Below are 24,108 nucleotides of genomic sequence, written 5' to 3'. Positions count from 1 at the left end.
TGCTGGCAGAAGAAATGTCACATAACAAGTGAATAACAATAAGGGGTTACTGGATCAGAATTTAAGATGAAGCTTGGCGGGTGATGCAAGATGAGTGAGATATTTGGGCTTCCTTCCTGAGAGCTCTGTAATTATCTTGATGTTCTTGGAGTTTCACGTAATGTACCTTTTAAAGCATTTTTGTGTTTTGTGGGGTTTGCAGCTTAGTCATAAGATGATACAAGCCTTTCCTTTTTCATTTTAATGCTTGGATTTTATTTCAAGTTTCAGGTGAAATCTTTTAATGCATACTTTGTCAATTGAGTTAAATCATTTTAATTACTAAACTTAACTGAGGCATATTTGTTTTTTTCCTTCCATATTCTTGCTGTACTCCTCAAATCTAACCTGTCAGGAGACTTCCTCTCTAGCCTTACAATCCTTCCTCCAAAATGCCTTTTTAGCGGGATAATAAACCACCTGGGGGAAGCCCCCTACTGATATCTCTTTAGAGGGCTTTGTTTTTGGAAGTGGCAGTAGTAGTCTCAGCCAGGGAGGAAGGATTTTGGTTAGGTGGTGTGAGAGGGAAAGAGCAGGGACTCGGGAGTGTGGCAGAACTATGTGATCTTTGTCACTTGACTTCTCTGAACTTTAGTGTTCCCATTTAATAATAATAGCAGATAACATTTATGTAGTGCTTATTATATAATATTCTAAACACATACATTAACCCACTTTATTCTCATAACCCTATGAGGTAGGTGTGCTAGTATCATCTCCTTTTTACAGATGTGAAAACTGAAGCCCACAGAGGTTAAGCCCCGGATTTCACAGTTAGTGAACAGCATTAATAATTTGTTTCCTAAATTTAATTTCTCCTTCCTCCCTCCCCATCCATACTATAACATTTCTGAAATTGACTGTAGGGTTATTAGGATTGGTGACAAGGTCTATAAAGTGCCAAGCAGAATATCTGCCCCAAAGCAGACACTTGTGAACCCAGGCCATTTATAGTTGTTGAGGAGGCCCAGAACTCAACTCTCTATAGATTAGAGAGTCACAGAGATCCACTCTTAGAATTGCAAGTGACTTTTTTCTTTCTCTCATGTTGGCTTTAATAAGCCAACCAGAAGACAATTAGCCAGAAAACAGTTTTGCAGAATCAGGGACAATCTTTGGTGAACCTAGGGGAAGCTAAGGAAAGAAGGGGTTTTGAGCTACTTAAGGCAGGGATACCATATCTTCCATCTAATTCCTCAGCACTAAGCACAAGTAATTGATGTTTTATGAATGTTGAATGAATGCATGAATGAAAGAATGGTCAGGTCAGGAATCTGAGTCTTTTGCTTATATCAGAGTCTTTTGAATCTGAGTCATTTGCTGGTGGTCAGGAAGTCTACGAAATATAAGGGAAGGGAATGTGCTTTTGGGGCCAGTATCTAAGTCAAGCAATGTGTTGAAGCTAAATCCAAGGTTTGATGGGCCCTCTTGGAACCAGAATGTAGTTTCTGTTTGGAAATGTGGCCCTCCTTGTAACTAAAGTGACTAGATATACCAGATTAAGACGAAATGGCCAATAAACTCCTGGCTGTTTGCTTGACTGAGTTGGGGAATGCAGTTTAGGAAAAGATGGCCTTTGTCCCTTGTACCTTTTTTATTTCTGCCAGACAAAAGCTGGCTATAGGAAAGAGAGGAGAACCAATCCAAGAACGTTGATGTGACCCTTTGAAAATGGAAATATAAGAGCCAGTTGTCCAAAGCTTGAAAAACGTAGACAGTGATTTCCTAGCAGAGAGAGAGAGAGTGAGAAAGATGTGGCAGTGTGGGTTAATAGATGATGGTAGCCGTGTAGTTTGAGTAGGAAGAACTTGAGAGAGGAGGCCAACCGCATTATTTGAGGAGGTATGAGGTTATGATAATTTGTAATGTAAACTTGAAATTAGATGTAGAGTTTTCCTTTTTAACATGATCACCTTTCTTCCCATTTTATAACCCCTCCATGCCACATTTTCTCTTTTGTAAGTACAATTTCATTCACTGAGTCAAACCCATAGTTAATTTAAGAGTTTTTCTCATTCCTTGTAAAGGGATTTTTATCTGCAAAACTCATTCAGCGTTGAGAGGAGTCCTATCCTAAGATTAAATCCTGTGCATTTGAGAACGTGGATTCATTAAGGAAAATTGCAAAACCTCCTTAAATGCTGTTGGTCTGTAAAAAGGGAGGGAACCCAGCAGGAAAGGGGCGGCAAGGCATGGGGGAGGGGTGAAGTGGGGGGGATAGCAAGGGAACTGCAGTTGAAATATTCATCAATCATTTTACTGGCACCAGGAAACCAATCAGCCTTTTAGAGGAGAGAACTTAATCAATCACCTAATGTGGGAAATTACAATTCCTTTCCCACAAAAAAATATTCCCTGAACTTGCTGAAAGATCAAATCTGAAAGCTAGTTGGACTGGCTGGAATCTGGAGCTAACTGACGGCAAGCAGTTACAGAAAGTACTACTGCGATGAAAAAATGCATTTAACATTTGAAGATAAAATTTCCTGTCTGCTTTGAGCCTTTTCAGAATATTTCAAAGTAAGTTTGCTTTTCATATAGTGTGCCCATTAATAAAAACAATTACCGAGTATTTATGGGTAATATGAAGTATGTGAAATACTGTAAATTTATTCTCCAAAGGTAGTTTCAGGAGCATGGATGGGGCTCCTGGCTGGAGAATACCCAGGGTTTCCAATGCCTTGTTTGGAAAGCAACTTCAGAGCATTGTCTAAAGGACACATCCTGGGGAACACAGTTGGAAGTGCTTGCATATAAATTAAAGCAGGAGGGATTTAGCTGTATCTTGTATTTAGATTTTAAATGGTGTGATCTCTGAGCTCTGTGCTTGAATTGCCTGTGGCCCTTAGGTCCTTAGGTGTGAGTTGCTTAGGAATCTAATGTTTTTAAAATTAGAAATGCAGGAACACTGTCGAAAATATGGAAAATTAAGGGAAAAATTACCTATAATCTTGCCTCCAAGCAACTTTTATTAACGTTTTCTCATGTTTTCTTCTAGACTTTCTTCAAATCCTAGTTTTTTGCTTGTTGTTGTGATCATACAGTATATACCATTGTTTTGTGCTTTTTGTTTAATTTTACGTTTTTTCTCTCGTGTTATAAACTTTACTCATTCAACATGAATTTATTTAAAACTTTTAATAGCTATATGTTGTTTTTCATTGTTGGCACATTTAAATAGTTTTTAGTTTCTCGCTGTTGTAACAGTACTGCCCAGACCATCATCTGCTTTCTTTTATTTTGGGTTATTTTAGGGGATAGATTTTTAGAAGTATATATCTACCTCAGTGTACCTTTGCCAACAACCAGTTTAATTTACATTAAGATATCTTGTATACAAACATCTAGGGCTGTCAGCAGGACTTTTTTTTTTTTTTTTTAATAAATGCCTGGTGCTTTAGATAGAATTGAGACACTGTGGTAGGCTATTGGCTCTGTTTTCATTTTTTGGAGAGGTAGTCATTCCCAATGCCGTTTGTCCCCTGAATCTTTTAGATTTCTGGCACCAGGCCTCCCATGCACATTGCCTTTCATCCCCATATACATCCCTACCCCAGTATCTCCAGCCTGGTCAGAGCAGTGCTTAGGCACCCTTTTGAGGCTCTCCTTTCTCTTAGGATTATGAGGGAATGGGTGGCAAAGACACTGGAGCCTTCTCTGGTTGCCTCTAAAAATCTCGGGAGGATGGATTGGTGTGTGAGGGTGTATGTGTCTGTGTCTGTGTCTAAAACAACTATATCAACTTCCTCAAAGTCTTGAATGTGTCCTGAAACTTACAACTGAATTTGATTAGAAATTAAGTGTATGGAGAGAGAAGTTAAACTTGCATTCCTTTAGAAATCTGCATGGGTTCCTTGGAGGTTGATTTCTATTCTGATCCTGCACAGGGTTTGATAGTGAAAAGACCTAAATAAATCTTATGCTAATTTGAAAGACATTCACAGTTTTTAACAGGGCTGGTTTCAGAATGGAAATAGACACATTTTGGGATTCTGGCTATCTACAAATTTTGAATTAAAGCATAAATCATATTTGCTGAAATTAAAATTAGTCTTCTAGTAATTTTTAAAGATTATATTGATTCACAGTAAACACATGTGTTTGAAGATCATTTGCTCTGCTTCTTTGTGCTTACCAGTGGTGGTCAGAGAACTTGGAATTTGCCAAGACATAGTTTTTGTAATGCTCTTTAAGAAGAAAGTGAATAAGCCAGCTGCTCTTTCCCTCAACTGTACCGATTGCAAACCTCCTCAAATCCTGGTTAGTAATTAAAAGCCTTGAGATGACCTTGAATCTAACTGAATTACAAAAGCTGTCCTGAGTTAAATTTATAGCTTTTGTTGATTTCAAAAGAGGTTAGGAAGAATCGCATTCTATTTGCTAAAACATTAAGGGTAGCCTTGGGTGTACACTGAAGATGAGAAATAATTAATAAGAGGTACTGTTAAAGTGCAAAAGAGAGGCTTGGAATGGACTAAAAAAAATTGTGTCTTCGTTGAGCTTTTAAAATATGTACTTGAGAAGGTTTAAGAGAGGGTGGCATTTTTCGAGGTGTCAGTTTGTCTGTATTCAGATTTGCAAAAAGATGTATCCTTTCTCCATCTTAACATCAAAGAGATTTTCGAACCCGATGGGGAATCAGAACCAATGTTTGATGCTTTGTAAAAGTAACAGTTTAATTGGTTCTTAAAATATTTTACAAGAGTGGGAACTTTGTTAGTAAAAGTGTCTGATTATACTCAGTGTAAAAGTAAAAATACTAACATTTTAAAAATGCTTTATATATGGGCTGTGACATAAAATCGATGAATAGAGAATTTTTCTGTTTACCAAAAGGGACAGAATATATTTTCATTTGTTTAGAGAGCCTTGAACTACTATCTTACTGATAGAAGGAAACTTGAAATTGTTGCTATAAAAAGAGTCAGATTTTATGTGTAAATAGGTGAGATAAGACGTCTTAGCATCATAAGTGTGGTAAATCCCTGAAGAGTCCAGCTGTAAGGCAAATACTTTGAGCAAGCACTAGTGTCTTATATAGATCTTGTAGACTTTAGGATTATTTCAGTTTTTACATTTATTTAGTGAGACAAGCCTACACTTTGATCAAAATAATTGATCATAAACTTGTGTACCTGTGTGTGTGTGTGTGTGAGACAGAGAGAGAGAGAAAGAGAAAGAGAGGGAAACCCAGGTAATGAAAGGAAAAAGTTTCAAGTCTGGGATCCCTAAAGATAGTAATGCAGGTTCTCAAACAGTTTCAGTTTTGAAGAGTTTGATCTGAAATCACATGAGTAATAAGGTTGTCCAGGCTAAATAAGAGCTCTAAAATTTTGACTTTTCCCTGAAATTATTCCAATTTACTCTGGCAGCAGTGCCACTTAACCTCTGAATAGCAGATACAAATTTTTGCAAAAAAGGGTAAATAGTTATTGTAGTGTGGTAGACAAACTGCATTGGTGGGGGTGGCAATTAAAAATTATTTCAGTAAAGTGTTATGATGATGTAGTGATAACTAGATGTGTTAGAGCATGAGCTTTAGAGTTAGACATGGGTTTACGTCCTATCTCTTCTGTGATTTTTTGGAGGGTAGTGGTGATGAGATGAAAGGTCGTAGAATCACCACAGAGATTCCTGGAGAATGAAATGATGTAGTGTGTGAGGAACCTAGAGTGTAGCTGTGTTACTTTATGAAAGTTATTTAACATTTCTCAATTTCCTTATCTGTAAGTAAGGTTAATGCCATCTACTTCATAGATAAGCAAGCCAGTTCACCAAAATCCAAGTCAGTGAAACTAGTTTGCCAAATGTCCAATTTACTCAGTATCCAATTTAACATAAGTCAATTTCCTGAATCTAATTTATAGAACTTAGAGAATTTGTCGTCACTCTCCTCCTCCTTAATTGCTACCCTACCATTTTTTTCCCTTTTTCTTCTCCCCCTTTCCCTGTACCCTTTTTCTCCCCCATCACCTGCAGCCCAGCCCAGGCTGTATCTTTCTACCAGCAGAGGTCCCTTCTCTGCCCTAGTTCTTTTTGGCTGGGATAGAGACAAATTCAAACAGTCTTGAAAATGCTGCTATGCTGTCAATCTTAATTTGGCAAAAATCTTTAAAAAGTAATTAAACTGTTCCATCAGTATGAATTGTTATAAACTGTCTAAATAGTTAAAACAAATTTTTGGTAAATTTAGAGAATTGGCTATTTGGAGATTTGGCCATCTGGTGAATTGACTTGGAACTACCTTACAGGTATGTTTGGAGAAATTAGGCAATATATGTAAAACAAAGTGCCTGTTACTACCCAGTGGTTGGACTGTATTAAGTACTCCGTGTTCCTTTCTCAAAGCACTCCTACTCAGGGAACTGAGAACCACCTCCCCTCTCCCTCCCACAAAGAATTTTCTCACCTGTGGGCTCTAGTTGGACAATAACAAATGATGAAGTGATCAAGGCTTGTTTATGGACCACCTAGTGACTTCCCCTCCCATTACAGCATTGTTGAACTTGCCTAAATGAAATTCTTTTAGCTTGGACATCTGTTATAAAATGGCCCCAGCCTTCCTTGGTACCCTTTGGGGTCTGACTTCTCAGTGATTTAAGATATGTACTACTTTTTTGACATGCTTTCTTCCTAGTCGCTTGTAACTAGAATTATGAGCCTTAGGAGAGTAAGCTGCAGCTTTATCAGGGTAAAAAGCAAGACCAGGTCCCTGGAGGTTCTTAGTGGGAAGTATCACAACTAGAGCAAATGCTCCTGTCTTTAACACACAGGAAGCCTGGCTTCCCCACCCCCTACCCAGAGCCTCTCTGGAGGTCTAAAAGGGCTTTCTGGTAATATCCTTGAAAAGAGAAGGGAACAAATGGTGGTTGAATACTCAGTGTGTGCCAGCACTGTATTAAACTGTCTAATGTAGTCCTTTGCACAACTTTTCTTTGATAGGGGGTAATATTCCATGTTACAGATAAGTTAACTGAGGCTTAGAGTTGAAAATAACTTAGCGCTACTAACACTACTCCACTAAACCAGTATTTTCCGAACTTGAGTCTTTGCTGTGTCACCATCATGATTTTTGTCATTTCCTCATATATTGTTTATTTAAATATTGAATAATCAGTTCATACTTTGCAACCCAAAATTTATTTTAAAAGGAAATTTTGTCATTATCCTAAATGAAAAATTATATGCCATAAATAGAAGGTAACAGTAAAAATAAATTTAATGAAAATGATGTTGTGTTAAATTCTAGCTAAGATGTCTGTCTGTTTCTCTGATCACTTTGTTAGAAAGAGAAGTTAACAAACTTTAGAGAAGCAATAGACAAACTAGCACCAAACTGAGATTTTTCTTCTGATGTAATTAGAAGTATTGAGAGAATTGAAAAGGTAACAACTTTGGAATGTTTTAAAATACTTTCTCTTTGTATCACTTAAAATCTTCCAGTGGTCTGCTCACCTTGGGAAGCACCAGCATAGGTGATGGTGTGCTAGTTTTCCACGTGAGTAAACTGAGGGAGGGAAATTTGTTGGAGGTTGAACCACTAGTCCTGTAGACCTTACTGTCTGGGCACCCTTCTTCACCGCCTCCTCCCTTTTCCTTCTCTCATTCATCCCCTCTTATCCTTCCTCTTGCCTCCCTCTCTCCCCACTTTTCCTCTTTTCTTCCATATCCTCTAGGAGTTCGCCTTACTCCAAAGTGGTGTAGAGGAGGAGATTTTAGATGCGTTTTTCTGATGTGTCTCCCCCTCCCCCCATTTAACTGCTGTGAGGTAGGATTTCATCTTAAGGAACGCAGGTCTTTCTCCAAACATTGCATTTCTTGGTGCTTCCTGAATTCTAGAAATTGGGTGTAAAATATACAGTAATTTTGTAAATATTTGTTGAAATAACCTTAAAGACATCATAAACCTTCCTTTGACTCAGATAATGTTGGAAAAGTTTGAAAAAAGATATTGCCAACAGTTTTTGAAACAGATGTTCTCAAGTACAATAAAAGGCAGTTTCTTTGATTTTATTGTCTTTTGTAGTTTTGTAATTTACATTTACAATAATTGGAAAGTTAATTAATATTTTATTGCTTTCTGTTCCAGTGGAGACAGTAGGTACCTGATATAATTTTATCATAACTGGAGTCTAGACTATAATTTGAATTTTTAAAATTCCGTTCTTTTAAAAAGATTGTTTACTTTTTTTTTTTGGTGAGGAAGATTAGCCCTGAGCTAGCATCTGTTGCCAATCCTCCTCTTTTTCCTGGGGAAGATTGGCCCTGGGCTAACATCCATGCCCATCTTCCTCTGCTTTATATGTGGGATGCCTGCCACAGTATGGCTTGATAAGTGGTGCGTAGGTCCACGCCCAGGATCCGAACTTGCGAACCGCGGGCCGCTGAAGTGGAGTGCACGAACTTAACCACTACGCCACCAGGCCAGCCCCTACATTTTAATTTGATTTTTATTTATCTTTAAAACTTTCTGAATAAGAAAAAACACTTTTCTACTGTCATTTTTTTCTTACTTAATTTTATGTTGTGCTAGTTGTCTCTTAAAGTATAGAAGGAGGGAGACCGGCCCCGTGGCTTAGTGGTTAAGTGCACGCGCGCTCCGCTACTGGGGGCCTGGGTTCGGAACTCGGGCGCACACCGATGCACCACTTGTGTGGCCATGCTGAGGCGGCATCCCACATACAGCAACTAGAAGGATGTGCAACTATGACATATAGCTATCTACTGGGGCTTTGGGGAGGAAAAAAAAAAAGCAGGAGGATTGGCAATAGATGTTAGCTCAGGGCCGGTCTTCCTCAGCAAAAAGAGGAGGATTGGCCTGGATGTTAGCTCAGGGCTGATCTTCCTCACAAAAAAAAAAAAAAAAAGAGAAATTCTATAATCTTATTGTTTAAAAAGTTTGTTCCATTAGTTATTATACGAGAAAAAGATTCGGGCTGGTGCCATGGCCTAGCGGTTAAGTGCGTGCGCTCCGTTGCTGGCGGCCTGGGTTCGGATCCCGGGCGCGCACCAACGCACTGCTGCTCCAGCCATGCTGAGGCCGCATCCCACATACAGCAACTAGAAGGATGTGCAGCTATGACGTACAACTATCTACTGGGGCTTTGGGGGAAAAAATAAATAAATAAAATTATAAAAAAAAAAAAAGAAAAAGATTCGGTTCTGAATTGTTTTAAATAGCATCTTTAAAATTCTTTATAGAAACATTTTGTACTCGGAAAGAAATTATGGGGAGTTTTCTTAGAAATCACAGTTATAATAGATCTAAAGATAGAATAGTTCTTCTCATTCAGGGAGTTGACTTTGTGAATTGATTTTCTTATGTCTACTTTATTGTACTTTGTCTATGCTAGGCATATCTTTGAATATTTAGTGTGGATTTTTGATAAATCATCTGTGAAACCTATTCCCAATAGGTTTCTAATCCCAGGAGCCAGAGTGGTGTAGTATGTGGTGGGTCAAACTTGGTTTGATATTTTATTTATTTTATTTATTTATTTTTTTGTGAGGAAGATCAGCCCTGAGCTAACATCCATGCCAATCCTCCTCTTTTTGCTGAAGAAGACTGGCCCTGGGCTAACATCCGTGCCCATCTTCCTCCACTTTTTATGGGGCGCCGCCACAGCATGGCCTGACAAGCTGTGCATCAGTGCGCGCCTGGGATCCGAAACCGCGCCGCCAGCAGCGGAGCATGCACACTTAATAGCTATGCTCCGGGGCCGGCCCCTTTGGTTTGATATTTTAATAAAATTTTTCTAATACTTGGCATAAACCAAAATGTATAATTCACTGCTCTGTGACACTTTGAACCCAGGGTTTCAACCCAGAGCTTAGCCCAGGGTAAGATTTGTCAGCATGCCTTGGTATGAAGTAACAGAAACTTCAAACTAAGAGTTTGAAATTTTATTATTAAGCTCATATGTGCTCTATCTAGAATTTTACCACTTAAATTGTAAATCACAAACAAAAATTTAGTTTTTCTCTTCCCTAGAGCATACATTGAACTATTTGTGTTCTTACTGTTAAAAAGAAGAGATTTTGTCTCAGACTGATTTTTAGCTGAATTGTGATTTAGCAGCTCCATTCATGTGCAAAATTAGCCTGATTAGTACTTGGTTTGTGACCATTGTCTGTCTCTGAAAATTTTGTAGTTAAGGGTTTGCCTTTTCTTTTTTCTTTTTTTTTTTTTTAAAGATTTTATTTATTTTATTTTTTCCCCCCAAAGCCCCAGTGGATAGTTGTATGTCGTAGCTGCACATCCTTCTAGTTGCTGTATGTGGGACTCGGCCTCGGGATGAACGGAGAAGTGGTGCCTCGATGCGCACCCGGGATCCGAACCCGGGCCACCAGCATCGCAGCGCGCGCACTTAACCACCAAGCCACAGGGCCGGCCCAACCTTTTCTTTTTTCTTAAACTGAAATTTATTGAGTATTCACTGTGGGCTAATTTTGTGCAGCAATCTTATAAGAGGAGGAACGTTATTACTGTCATTTTGCAGATGAGAGAACTGAGAGCAGTTGTGTGAGTTGGCCCAGTAAATGGAAGAGATGGGATTCAAATCCAGGTCTGTCTGATTCCAGGGCTCTCACTCTTTTAATCTCAGCACCAGCTTCTGTTAGAGGAGAATCCTAAGGGCTGTTTGTACCTTGAGGAGTCTAGTATTTAGAAGACATTGCTTTAATGGGGGATGCAAAAATTAAAACCAAACTTCAGAGTAATAACTCCCTCATTTTTAGGCTTGGGGACAGGTGTGCTGTTTGAAAATTGCTTGTTTAAAATTCTTAACTTTTTTTTCTTAACTGGTCATGATTTTTTTTTTAAACATGACTTTATGTGTTTCCAAGGAAAAGAACAAAGTCCAAAGCCAGTTTCTGGTGTTGGGGAAGGATGCTGTTGTGGAGTTTAGGACAGATGCTTGCCAACGAGGAGGCAGTTAGGAAATGGCTTTAACGTCAAAGTTGGTATAGACTTTTTTATCTTTGTATAAAGAGTTAGAGTTTGGAAATAGGAATTCATATGTATTACTCTTTTAGAGCTTCAGGATGTGTCAGGGAAATAAAGGTTGCAAAAAGTAGGCTTTCAAATGTTGGATTTGTTTATTTCTGTAATTTAAGGCCATGAATGTCATGTTCAAGAGTTGAAAATGGGGAGCCAACAGAGGATTTTTGAGTGGATTAGGAAATCTAAGTTCCAGGAAGTGAGAGAGAAAGGTAGCAAGGAGAACAATTATAATAGTCTAGGATTCTAGGATGGTGAAAAGGCTTTTGAGCTAGGGCTGTGGAGGTTTGAGAGAGAATGAAAGTGCCCGGGCGACTGATTAGATTCATTGTGGTGGGGATTTGGGGGAGGATGGTAAAGTGGGAGGCGAGGAGGGGTCCCTGGGCATCTCTGGCTTAGAGGATGAAAGTTGGTCGTACCTGGATCCTGCGTAGGAACACAGGGGAAGCAGGTTTCAAAGAGAAAATAGGTTCAATTTGACATGTTGAATTTGATGGAGCCTGTGGGGTATCCTGGTAGATATTCACAGCAGGCATTTGGATAGATGTGTCTGTGGTTCAGGAGAACAGTCTCATCTGGAATTGAAAGTTTAGAGGGTCATCAGTTGGGAAGTATAGGTGAAAAAACATGTTTGTGGATGAGATCGTCCAACCCAGGATGAGAGGATAGTGTGTGTGCGCTGGGATAGGCCTTTTTTGCCCTCTTGCCTTCATTTAGGAAAGAACATGTCAGAGATGACATATATAATCTTCATCTGTTAGGATATGCCTGCTTCTGGGGGAAAGATTTGCCAACAGAGGGTAAGGACATCGAAAAGATATTTATGGCTTACTGAGTATTATTGACAGTCTGTCTTGTCTGTATTTACATTCTCCCTTTCCTTCCTCACTAGCCTGATTCAAGTGCCGTTTGCCATCAAGTCTTTTCCAGTTCCCCCTAGGAAGAAATAAGTGCTGTTTGGGCACTGCTGCTGGTTTCTCAATTAGGACGTTTACTTCGTAATTCCTTGTATCCAGTCAGTTTTCTGTTTTCCCTTTTAGATTGTAAGAATCTAGGGGTAGCCAGCTTTATTCATCTTTGTGTCCCTTGTGTCCACTGTGTAGCACAGTGCCCTGTACATTGAAAAAACTAGGTAAGTATTTGTTGAATTTAGTTTTAGGATGTAGGAAGGTTTAGCATCTAAGAGGAAGCAGGAGTTTTTCACCCTTAATCCTGTTTGTGGAGTATCCTTTGCATTTATGTAGTGCTATAAACATATGTTGGCTTTTGCTCTTCTCTTTTGGCTCCAAGTTTGAATGGTTTCTTAAATTTCTTTTAGCGTTATTTCATAGATATGGTTAACTAGCTTTGCTTCAGATTGGAAAGATCCTGGGGTGAAAGGTTAAAGATATTGTGTCTCTTTGTTGCCACACAATGGATTTCTGAAGCTGGGAGGTGAGAGATGGTACTGAGCTGTAGGCATTAATTACTAATCAGTATGTCAGAAAGATTAGTGCCCAGAATTGTGTTCTAATAAGTAGTAGTTTAAGAGTCATTTAGAGAATGTCTGGTAGTTTTTTTTTTTTCCCCTTCAGTTGAAGTGGTCAATTTTAGAGTTAAGCCAAATCATTTCATTCTTAGGATTTTTTAAATGTACATTTTTCTGTTTATAAAAACAATATGTTTTCAGTCAGAAAAGTGAAATGGAGGGGAAAAAAAATCAGCCATAATGCCCACACTCAGAGGTAATCACTGGGAAAATTAAACCAAAATGTGCTTTTTCATGTATGTATGTTTTGGAGTATAGCTGAGCTCATTCTGAGAATACAGTTTTACCTCATGTTCTTTTTGTATGGTATTTGCCCATATCAACTCTTTTTTTGTTTTGTGAGGAAGATCAGCTCTGAGCTAACATTCATGCCAATCCTCCTCTGTTTGCTGAGGAAGACTGGCCCTGGGCTAACATCCGTGCCCATCCTCCTCCACTTAATCTGGGACGCCGCCACAGCATGGCCTGACAAGCGATGCGTCAGTGCGCGCCCGGGATCTGAATCGGTGAACCCCGGGCCACCGCAGCGAGCGCGCGCAGCTAACTGCTTGCGCCACCAGGCCGGCCCCCCGTACCAACTCTCGATAGTTTATAGTGTTCTCAAAATACTCCATTGAATAGGTGTACCATAATTTAATTAGTCGTTCTCCTGTGCTTGAATTTTTAGGTGGCTTCTTATTTTGTACTATTTATTTCTGACCCTTTTCGTAGGATAAATTTCCAGGATTGATTCAAAGGGACAAACATCTTCAGGGCCCTTCATGCATCCATGTTTTTCCATTTTTATATGGGGGTTTTCAAAGAGAATAAGGAAGAGGTACATTCTGCTGCTTATGAGGCATCTCTTTGGTTGCATCTGCTCCTCACTAATGGATTTCCTAACAGAGCTGGCTTCTACTATTCCATCAAACCATCTGTTGAGGATGGTATGGGGCAGTTTCTGAAATGACCTTGAAAGCTCTCTGACTGTGTTCAAACAAACTCCTTGGTATGTAAGACTTCTTCAATTAGTCTTTGCAATGACGAGCAAAAAAAATCTCTACTCTCCCTACTCCTGTTGGGAGCAGCTTATAATTTTTCAAAAGAAGCTAGTTCTTGCCTAATTATTTTATTTATTCATTCATTGAAAGTTTTATACTTTGGTTTGAGCTGGTTGGTGAAGTTACTCTAGTTGCTTCTGACATGGACATCTTGGATTATTCAAGAGGAGGTTTGTAAATGGACTCAAAGGTGTGGTATTTCTTCTTGGACTCGGAGGCACTACTGTTGTGGGAGTGTCAGGGTTAGTTTGAAATAATGTTGAATTCCCATTACGTGCTGTTACTAGCACGTACCGTGCAAAGGTGCGGTTTTATTAGCCAAACTGCTCTGAATAGAAGTTCTCTTGTTTTGACTTTTATGGCTCTTTCCATGTAACAGAGTACGATAATCTCTTTAAACCTGTAAGATGGAGATAATAGTAGCTATTTTCAGTAAGAGTTTATGGAAAGCATCAAGCCAATGTCTGGCATATAGTAAAGATTCGGTAAATGGCAACTGACAGATTATTTTATACATTTTCTTGTATATGCATTTTGAAATTTCTTTTACCTCCAGGCTGGATGAAGAATTATCAGCAATCCCTTTTGTTACTTACAGAAAACCAGAAATTGTAAATGAAAATGTCAGAGGCTCATCAGTACATGCAGTTTTCTGAGAAATGCCTGTACTATATTTCCATAGAAACACTAATGACCTCCGACTCATCAAACCGAATTGCCTTCCTAAACTGTTTTCACCTTCTGATTCTGTAGCCACAGCCTTGAAGCTGTGTACTGTTTTTATTTTTTAAAAATATCTTAAAATTGAAATGTTGTAATCTTGGGCTGGCTTCTCTGCCTTCAGTCTGGTTTCAAGGCTGTAATTACAAAGCTAGAAGCCTGAAAAACTGTATGAAAGGTGATGTAGGTTGATCAGATGGGAGTTATTAATGTTTCCATAGAAATGTAGGCACTTCTTGTAAGCAGCATTTAAGCTGAGCAAATATGTGGACACAATGGGTTATATAATTGAGACTCTTTGGCTTCCCCTCCCCCTACTCTTTTTTTTTTTTTTGCCCCTAAGATTTCACATTAAGAAAATGACATTAGGAAAAGGACATTGTTTTTGTTGCAGTTTTTAAAATGTAACCTTGACATTTGTAGATTGGAGAAAGGGAAATATGACTTGAAGCTCTGCCAGCCAGCTTTTGCTGTGTGGACTTGTGGTGCTATGTCCCTGCATACAAAAGCATTTTCTGTTATTCCTGAAGTGTGGTTTGTCAGGTTGCCTATGAGAAACAAAAGCTAATGGCCCAAGTGGCACCCCACTCACTGGATAGAAAGGAAAGAGGCAAATGTGAATTTAATGCTCAGCCAATCCAAGGAAAAATGTTTCTGTATCTGCTTGGGTCTGGGGCTGGCTTGCAGGTGGCAAACCTGGCTGTAAGGCAGGCTGTGGTCTGGCTGGCGAATGTTTGTTACCAAAAAAAAAGCCACATTCCTTCTCAACCTCTACCCAAGCCATTCACTGTACCAAAAGGAGCCTAGAAGATGAAGTTGGGGGACAGCCCTGAAAAATGGAAAGAGTTCGTAGAATTTAAGGAGCCCTGGATGGTTTGCCATGTGTATATTGGCTAACCCCACAAAGCTCCTTTTTTTTCCTCTTCTTTTAACTCCTTGTGCTTTTAGTTTCCTGGTTGAAATTTTAGAGCCACTATATTGAAGTAGGCAGAGTTGGGCTGGTATTGACAAACTTCCTAGGTATGTACATAACTTTTCCTTTCCTCAGTGATTCTATTGCCAGTGGAATAAAAGCCAAAAGCTCGCCATGTATGACAGTTAAAGCCCTTTATGATAGGGCCCTGACGGGGGCTCCAGTCAAATCAGATTACGAAGTAACATTGTGTTTCCTCTCTCTGTTCATGCCTTTTACATGCGGCTTCCTCTGCATGTGTTTCTCAAGTAGCTCTGTTTGTCTGGTGAATGCTTACCCGTCCGCATGCCCCTGGCCCCATGGTTGCTGCTTCTGCTCCCTCACTAATATTGGTCACAGCTAGCAGGCACTTTGCACTGACCTAAGTTTGTCATCTCACTGGATATTCACAGCAGTCTGTAGATGAGAAAATTGGCTCAGAGAGGTGGAGTCACTTCCTAAGCTGACACAGTTAGTAAGCAGTGGTGCCAGGACTGTTAGGACTACTAGACTAATAGGACAAACCTATTGTGATAACAGAATTTATGCTCTCCCTTACTTCTCTGCACTGCTTCCCAGTTGCGTCTTGTCTATCTGTCGACCATTCACTCCCTACAGTTAATTTTCTAAAAAATGTTATTATTTATTTCACCGGACTTTAATCTTTTTTATTGTAGTAAAATATATATAACATAAAATTTACCATTTTATTTTATTTTTTTAAATTTATTTTTTGCCCCCAAAGCCCCAGTAGATAGTTGTATGTCATAGTTGTACATCCTAGTTGCTGTATGTGGGATGCGGCCTCAGCATAGCCAGAGAAGCGGTGCGTCGGTGCGCGCCCGGGATCCAAACCCGTGCCGCCAGCAGCGGAGCGCGTGCACTTAACCGCTAAGCCACAGGGCCGGCCTGTAAAATTTACCATTTTAAACCATTTTTTAAATTTTTTTATTTTATTTTTCCCCCAAAGCCCCAGTAGATAGTTGTATGTCATAGCTGCACATCCGTCTAGTTGCTGTATGTGGGACATGGCCTCAGCATGGCCGGAGAGGCGGTGCGTCGGTGCACGCCCGGGATCCGAACCCGGGCCGCCAGCAGCAGAGCGCACGCACTTAACCGCTAAGCCACGGGGCTGGCCCTAAACCATTTTTAAGTGTACAGTTCAGTGGCATTAAGTACATTCACCTTGTTGTGCTCTACAGTTAATTTTCATCTATTCTGTACCCTTCTAGACATTTAATTCTCTGACAGTAGGGTCAATCTTATTTATATCTATATCTTCCAGGCCTAGGGCCTGCTACAGTGTGGGCACACACTTAATACCATTAAGTGACTATTTGTATTTGCAGGTTGATGGTATTATTTTCCTTATAATAACTGATTAACTTATGAACTGCATAGTAAATAACACTAGCCTAAGTATTTCCATATTTCATTTTCTTTAAAGCTGCAACAGGATCCACAAGGTGGCAAAACAAATTTAGAAGAAAGGAAGACTTCTTTCTGGTCTTACGTTGTCCTTTATAATAGCCACTGGCCTTATGTGGCTATTTTAATTAACTAAAATTACATAATAAAGTTAAAAATTCAGTTCCTCAGTCACACTAGTCACATTCCAAGTGCTTAATAGCCATATGTGGCTAGTGGCTACCATATTGGACAGTATAGATAGAGAATGTTTCCATCATTGTAGGAATTTCTGTTGGATGTCACTTCTAGACTTTAAAGGCAGAGAATAGTGAAACTGTTATTTTCTCTTAGAACTTGATATTTTGGCAAGCAATTAATTGTGGTGGCATTGTGGTTTAGTACCATTGCTTTTTGTGGAAAGAAGCGGTTCCTCAACATTTACTGAGCAACCTTTCCTGGGATCCTGGGACATGGCTAAGTCTTGGGGCTGGGGGTATGGTTAGGGCTGAGACCAGATCTGGCTGAAACAAGGACACAGAGTTTCATTGGGGACCTAATCATGATCAGAGGAGGTAAAGCAGATGGGACTCTGATACAAATGACCAGAGCTGGTTGGTCCACAGAGGACCAGCTAATGACTGTTGTATGTCAGTGCAAATCCTGGGTAAAAATTTTTAGCTTTTTTGGGGGAGTATAGAAAACAAATTTCTCTAGAACCTGAATTGAGGGTCAGTGGCTCTGATCACGATGTGATGTGGGAAGCACGGGGATGGGTGGGAAGCACAGAGTAGGGGCGCTTAATGAACCAGAGCAATTTCAAAACCCTTTTAGACCCTTGAGTTCCTTTTGGAAGCCCTGCTTTGCTTCATATCTCACATTTAAAACTATATAAAACTTGAATTGTAGTTGACTAGGTGAAATAATGTTATATCTCATATTTAATTAAAACATTTAAATTTCAAATTTGCAGGTCTGGTTTGTTTGTTTCTTGGATTTTTTTTTTTTAAATAATTTTATTTATTTATTTTTTTCCCCCAAAGCCCCAGTAGATAGTTGTATGTCATAGCTGCACATCCTTCTAGTTGCTGTATGTGGGGCGCGGCCTCAGCATGGCTGGAGAAGCAGTGTGTTGGTGCACGCCCAGGATCCGAACCCGGGCCGCCAGCAGCAGAGCGCGCGCACCCAACCTCTAAGCCACGGGGCCGGCCCATGTTTCTTGGATTTTGAAACTAGTTTTTTTTTTTCTCCTCCTCTTCTTCGAAGGTCCCTAAAAAGATACTAGATTCAATCATGTGTCTGTAGTGCCTAACTTAGACTTGAATGTGTGTGGGAGAGGGAGGAGGAAGGATTAGAGATCTGACCTGAGTTCTGACGACAGAATGGTGAGTAAGGGTGGGCTCAGAATGGTGAGTAAGGGTGGGCTCAGGTGGAGAAAATAGTATATGCAAAGGAATAGAGGTTAAAGAGCATGTTGAATTCAGGCAGCTACAATGTAGTTCAGTATGGATGGAGTGTACACTGTTGAGTGAGATGGGGTGAGAAGCAAGAGATAAAGTTGAAGTGGTAGGCAGATCATGACGGATATATATGATTTCTGATTGGGGGCAAGATGTGATGTTTGATTAGAATTGTAGAATTTTATGTTTTAAGGGCCTCACGTTAATTTTGCCCGTGGGTTGCTGAGGCTTCAGAATGGACTGAGTGACTGGCACAATCCTGACCAGGATCTAGGTCTCTGTTGTGCCATGCTGCCTTCCTACAGTCAAATTAAATTAAAACATTCCTAGAGTAATATTTTATTTGCTTTTGTAAAGGACATGCTATAGATTACAATTAGCTAGTGTTTCAGGCTCGAATTTGTTTACTGACATTACCCATTAGCTTTTATTTGTTCACATTTGGAAAAGAATGGATACTCAAGGTTTATTTAAGATCCTGTTGTGGTAAATACATAATTTTATAGTCAAAATAGTAATAAAGGAAAAGATCAGTAACTTTTTAATCTGTCACTGTACCCAATCACAGATTGAGGAGTCACTGATCTTTTTCTTTTTGCCAAATGCCAAATGGAAAAAAGCTTGTCAACTGGATCTTCCTTTGTATCAAAGAAAACTCATAGACTTAGAGCCATTTATTGATCACTTGCCATAAAGTAGGTGATATATGTTTATTCACTAGATCTCGCAACAGTTGAACAAGATGGTCATTTTTACTCCCATTTCAGGAAATAGGCATAGGGTAGTTACTTAAACAAAAATAGTAGCAAATCTGGGATTTGCTCTAACTCAGCTCTAACTCAGACCCATGCCCTTTTCACTGTGCATCTGTCTTCTAAGTTAAACTGTGGTAAGTGAATGTGGACTGTGCACTAAATTTCAAATTGCTTATGAGCACGCTGACTTGGTGATATATCATCTTAGGAACCAATCTATATTTCTTGTTGGTCCCTTTTTAAAACCCAATTTAAGTCATCAGCCAAAGACCCTGGATGTCTCAGAACGTTTCCTGTTCTACTTAATGTGTTGTATTCTGCGAGGCAGATGGTTTTGGGGATATGTTTGCGTATTTATGTGACTTGTAGTCTGCTTTTTACTGAACAACTCTGATATCCTTTGCCTTTGTGTGAATTGAATTGAACACACATTGGGGTTACTTCTAGCAGTGATTTGGATTCTTCTAGCTAGGAATCATTTTGCTAGCTAGATCTGGTTGCTCAGAAATGGGTGATACTCTATTTGAGAATGGTAGCCAGATCTAGCCATTCCATTGACTTGTTGTCAGGAGGTAGGATTAACATTGTTCTCCATATCTCCCCAGGCCTCCTGCACTACTGATGATCTGTAAACCAGAGACAGCGTTATTAGCCCGTGGTCTCAGGGTGTATGGAGGGAATGTAGACAAAGTTACAGGATTCCATAATCTGGGCTCTTTGTGACCATTGGAGGAATTTGTTTTAGAGCAAATATAAAGAGGCCTTCTTTCCTCGGGGTAGCATACATTTGGAATCACTGCATCAAGCAATTTACAGGCTCAAAACGTAGAAAAAGTTTCAAGAATCACAGCAAGTGACTAAAGTGACATTAGTGATGTTAGAGTTTCATCCCAGGTCTTTGAGGATCCTGTCATGAATGGGTCAGTAGTTACTCTCCTATAATGTGCTCTTTGCTACTATCAGACACAGCACTGGATTGGATGGACCTTAGGGCTTAGGTAGTTAGTAGTGGCTCACATATGTTGAGCTGTGACTTTGTTAAGTACTGTGCAGAGCCTTTACACGCGCTATCTCATTTAATCCTTTTAACAGGCCTAGGAGGTAGATGTTGTTAATCCCAATTTATAGCAGGGTTAGGGGCAATCCTACTTGGGTCGTATGGACTGAGAGTGTAAAATGGATAAGTCTCCAAAGAAAAATCAGGATGCCATTAACAGAAGGAGGAAGTGGTTGTTAGGCAGATCAAAGCAATAGATGTCCACTTTAACTATGATTCTTAGTATTTTCTTTGTTTTTAGTCACCCTGTCTTTATTTGTGTTTGTATTTGAGTTCAGAGTATTGTTTGTTTTCAGAGAATGCATTAAGCTTTGTCCTTTCTTGAGACTTGTAGTACAGTCCTTTCATTTAATGTGCAGAATATGAGGTCCAGAATATAGAAAGTGACTTGCCTAAAGGCATATAACTCAACTAAAAGTGGCTTGAAATAGAATTTAGGAGAGGTCTAACTTTCCCGTTACACTACCCTGCCTTCCTATGCTTTTGTCCTATTTTTGAGTCAATTTATGGTAAGTAAATGCTTATTCTCAGTTTCACTTCGGGCAGGATGTTCAATATTGAACCCACGTGTAATGATGAGATATTCTCTCGTTGCCTGAGATCTCTCGACAGCTTTTCTGATTCCCGTTGCCTTTATGTAGAAAGGCTTTAAAGTTGCTCTGCAGTGACCCTTCTCAGGTATCTCCGCCACTTTTAGCAGCTTCCAAACTCTGGTGTTCAAATTTCCTCATTCAGACCTTCCACACACTTTTCAGGCTAGACTTAGATTTTCTGATTCTGTGACTTTCTTCCCCTCGACTGTGATCTAGAAGCAGGGTTGTGTTTTCTGTTTAGTTGATCTTGCATTTGAGCACCTTCCATAATGTATTGGCAACTGTTCTGGGCATTGAAGCAGCTCCGCAGATGGATATGGCGTGGTCCCTACCCTTGAAGAGCTCACTATCTAATGGAGGAGGCAGATATTTGAATTATTCTTTTATCCTTTGGGGAATGCAGGAGGAGCCTCTCCTGTTTTCCGTGTTTCACAGTGGTGGTGGTATTTGAGGTAGATCTTGAGGGATGAATAGTTCTTCAAGTGGAGGAGGAGGAGGAAGCACAGGAAGGCAAGAAGGGATGTGGCATGTTTGGTGAATGGTGTGGCCAAAACAGCCAAGGATTGCAAAGGTCTTTAAAAGTTGTGGTGTTTCAACAGTCTGCCTGCTACTTGAAACCCTCTTCTCCAGTGACTCCTAGTTGCTGGTCTGGCTTCTGGTTGCCCAGCTCTGATAACAGAAAATGCTCTTATATCCCTGTAGTCCTAGTTTTGCCCCATTATTTTTTTGAATTTACCATTAGGATACTACAGTTGATGTTTATTGAGCAGCTACTTTGTGCTGTGCTTGTGAGAGGTAATGGGGATACAAAGGTAATGGTGAACAAGACAGGCCAGGTCCCTTCCCCCGTGAAACAGTCTAATAGTGGAATCAGACATTAAACAAGTAATTCCTTGTTGATACAAAGTATTATAGAGAATTATAACCGGGGGCTTTGACCTTGTGTATGAGACAAGGGTAAGGGAGGCAAGAAAAAGCTTTTCTGAGGAAATATTTAAACTCAAGATGAATAGAAAGCAAACTAGAGAAAGCAGGCAGTTGTTCCAGGAAAAAAGAACTTTCATCAGCTATGTGTAGAACACCTACTGTGTGTTTACCATTCCTGTGCTTGATTTCCTCTAAGGTGTGATAGTTACAAATCAATCAGACAGCTTATACTTTTTGGGTCTAAAGTGTGCTTTGAGAGGTATTTATTCCAACCTGAGTAGTATACTTATTGATGGGAGAATTGCTTCCGTTTGTGTGTGTAGGTAAAATTCTTCAGTATCTGTGAAAATTTCAAGCAAAATTACCTTGTTTGATATTTGTCGTAAGTTCATATTTTGTACATTTTGCTTTCTTTTGGAAAATAATAATGTTAAGTAGAACATGACAGATAATTAAATGTTTTAATTTTCCAATGAATTTTTATTCCAACTAACATTGGCATGCTTACTCATAATTACTTGTGCTGTTGTTTATTGAGCTCCTGCTGTGTGCCAGTGACTGTGCCAAATAAGCATTTTATATCAGTATCTCATTTAATCATCATTACTACTCTCTGGTAAGTGCTGTTAGTCTCCATTTTTTTTTAAATAAAGATGATGAAATGGAGGTTCAGAAAGGGATACAGTAGCTAAATGTTACAGAGCTAGGATTCAAATCCAATTTTTTTTTCCCCCCTGAGGAAGATTCGCCCTGAGCTAACATCTGTGCCAGTCTTCCTCTATTTTGTATGTGGGTCACTGCCACAGCGTGGCTGCTGATGAATGGTGTTGGTCCGCGCCTGGGAACAGAACCCGGGCCGCCAAAGTGGAGTGCGCTGACCTTAACCACAAGGCCACGGGGCTGGCCCCTCAAATCCAAATTTGGCATCTTAGTCTGGACTCTTTTTTCCACTGTATGATACTTAATTTTTCATATTTGGAGTCACCTTGGGGCAATTTGTGAATCATAATCTTTTTTTCCTGTTGTTTTCTCTAGGTTTTTGTCAGGACGAATTGGCAGAGCTTGACCCAGGCACTAGTAAGTTCTGAATGTTCCCCGGTATTCATGGGTAAGAAAAGGATGTGTGTGTACTTTTAAATGTATAACTTAAGGTGTCATCGATAGGCCTTATTGACTCAGATTTTATTTCACTTTAGTTTATAGTTATGGGCAGGGCATATTCTGTCTTTACAAGTTACGCTTTCTTTTTCTTTTCCTAATATTTAGTGGCCAGGATCTAGCCATTTAATAGAAAATTGGTTTACTAAAAATTTCTATTTAATGCTAATCTCCTTGCCCGTTTTTTCATCCTCCCACGAAACCAACAACAACAAAAATTGTGCTTTCATTTATGCACACATACAACCATATACCCACAACCAGTTTTCTATAGTATTGACTAGTGTTGACATAATTTCTTTCAAAGAAGGATTATGCGGGCCGGCCCCGTGGCTTGGCAGTTAAGTGTGTGCGCTCAGCTGCTGGCGGCCGGGGTTCGGTTCCCGGGCGTGCACCGACGTACTGCTTCTCTGGCCATGCTGAGGCCGCGTCCCACATACAGCAACTTAGAAGGATATGCAACTGTGACATACAACTATCTACTATGGCTTTGGGGGAAAATAAATAAATAAATAAAATCTTTAAAAAAAAAAAAAGAAGGATTATGCTTGGTTTAGATATTTATGACTGATAACCTTTGTACCACAGTTGAATTTCTAAAGCATCTTCATCTGCATTCTTAAGGTTAAGATATGAGTGACCATTTCAAGGTCTAATTAAATGATGCTTTTAAGGACTGTGTAAGTCTGGATTAAGATAATCTGTGTTTCCAGTGCTCTTAAAATGTGGCATACACCATTCTGAGATATGGTTATAACTGTTAGAAATAGGACATGGGAATATCCAGTGTATACAGACCTTATTTTGCTGTAATGCTAGAAGGTCAAATGATAATTTAGATTGAGAATCCGTGAGATGATCTAGAGTTATTTATCTAGTTCTAGTACTTTTTAGAGTCATGGGGCTGGCTGTTTGTCACAAATCTGCTGTTGAGGTAAGTGGTAAAGTTCACCTTCTCACCATCCTGGCTAATACCAGCTCTCTGAGGGTGTAGACCTTCTCACATATTTTTCCCCACACATCTTACTAGTATAAACATTCATGTTTGTTCAACTAATACTTATTAATTGCAACACAAATAAGTCTCACAATGCTTATCAAACACCAAGAAATAGATTTGTCTTTCTAGAAGTTGTAAAGTTCAAAATCAGTTTTGTAGGTTGTATAGGCTCAGTTTACCCTGCTCTCCCACCTCCCAGTATCTGTGAGTGAATAGCCTTCATTTAGGATGGGGAAAAGGTAAATTCTTGAGTCATAGTCCTTTCTTAGAACCATTTTTGAACACTAGGAAGAACGTTGAGATGCCCTGTAATCTTTCAGACGGAACTACACGTAAAACACACTAGATAATTGAGAACTCAGTTAAACATTGCATGTTCTCTCTGCTCCAGGCCCAGATAAATCCCTAGGCTCCAGGGATACACAGATAAATAGGTCTAGGTCCTGTCCTCATCTATTAACAATCTATTGCAA

At 39.5% G+C, this 24,108-nt stretch overlaps 1 protein-coding gene across 6 annotated transcripts in view; it reads left to right on the top strand.

Annotated features, from left to right (window-relative positions):
• Positions 1-24,108, top strand: part of NR6A1 (nuclear receptor subfamily 6 group A member 1) — a 210,125-nt gene that overhangs the window by 9,475 nt on the left and 176,542 nt on the right. For 5 of the 6 annotated variants that reach the window (XM_058524026.1, XM_058524025.1, XM_058524028.1 and 2 more), the window contains exon 2: positions 22,513-22,554. The exons of the other annotated variant lie outside the window; for it this stretch is intronic. In XM_058524026.1, coding sequence (XP_058380009.1) covers positions 22,513-22,554 — 42 coding nt within the window. The remainder of the gene's footprint in view (positions 1-22,512; positions 22,555-24,108) is intronic. 6 annotated transcript variants of the gene reach the window in all.

Source organism: Diceros bicornis, chromosome 28 (genome assembly GCF_020826845.1).
Source record: "Diceros bicornis minor isolate mBicDic1 chromosome 28, mDicBic1.mat.cur, whole genome shotgun sequence".
NCBI classification, from domain to species: domain Eukaryota; kingdom Metazoa; phylum Chordata; class Mammalia; order Perissodactyla; family Rhinocerotidae; genus Diceros; species Diceros bicornis.
The sequence above is the reverse complement of the archived record's forward strand: the minus strand, read 5'-3'. Positions and strand labels throughout refer to the sequence as shown.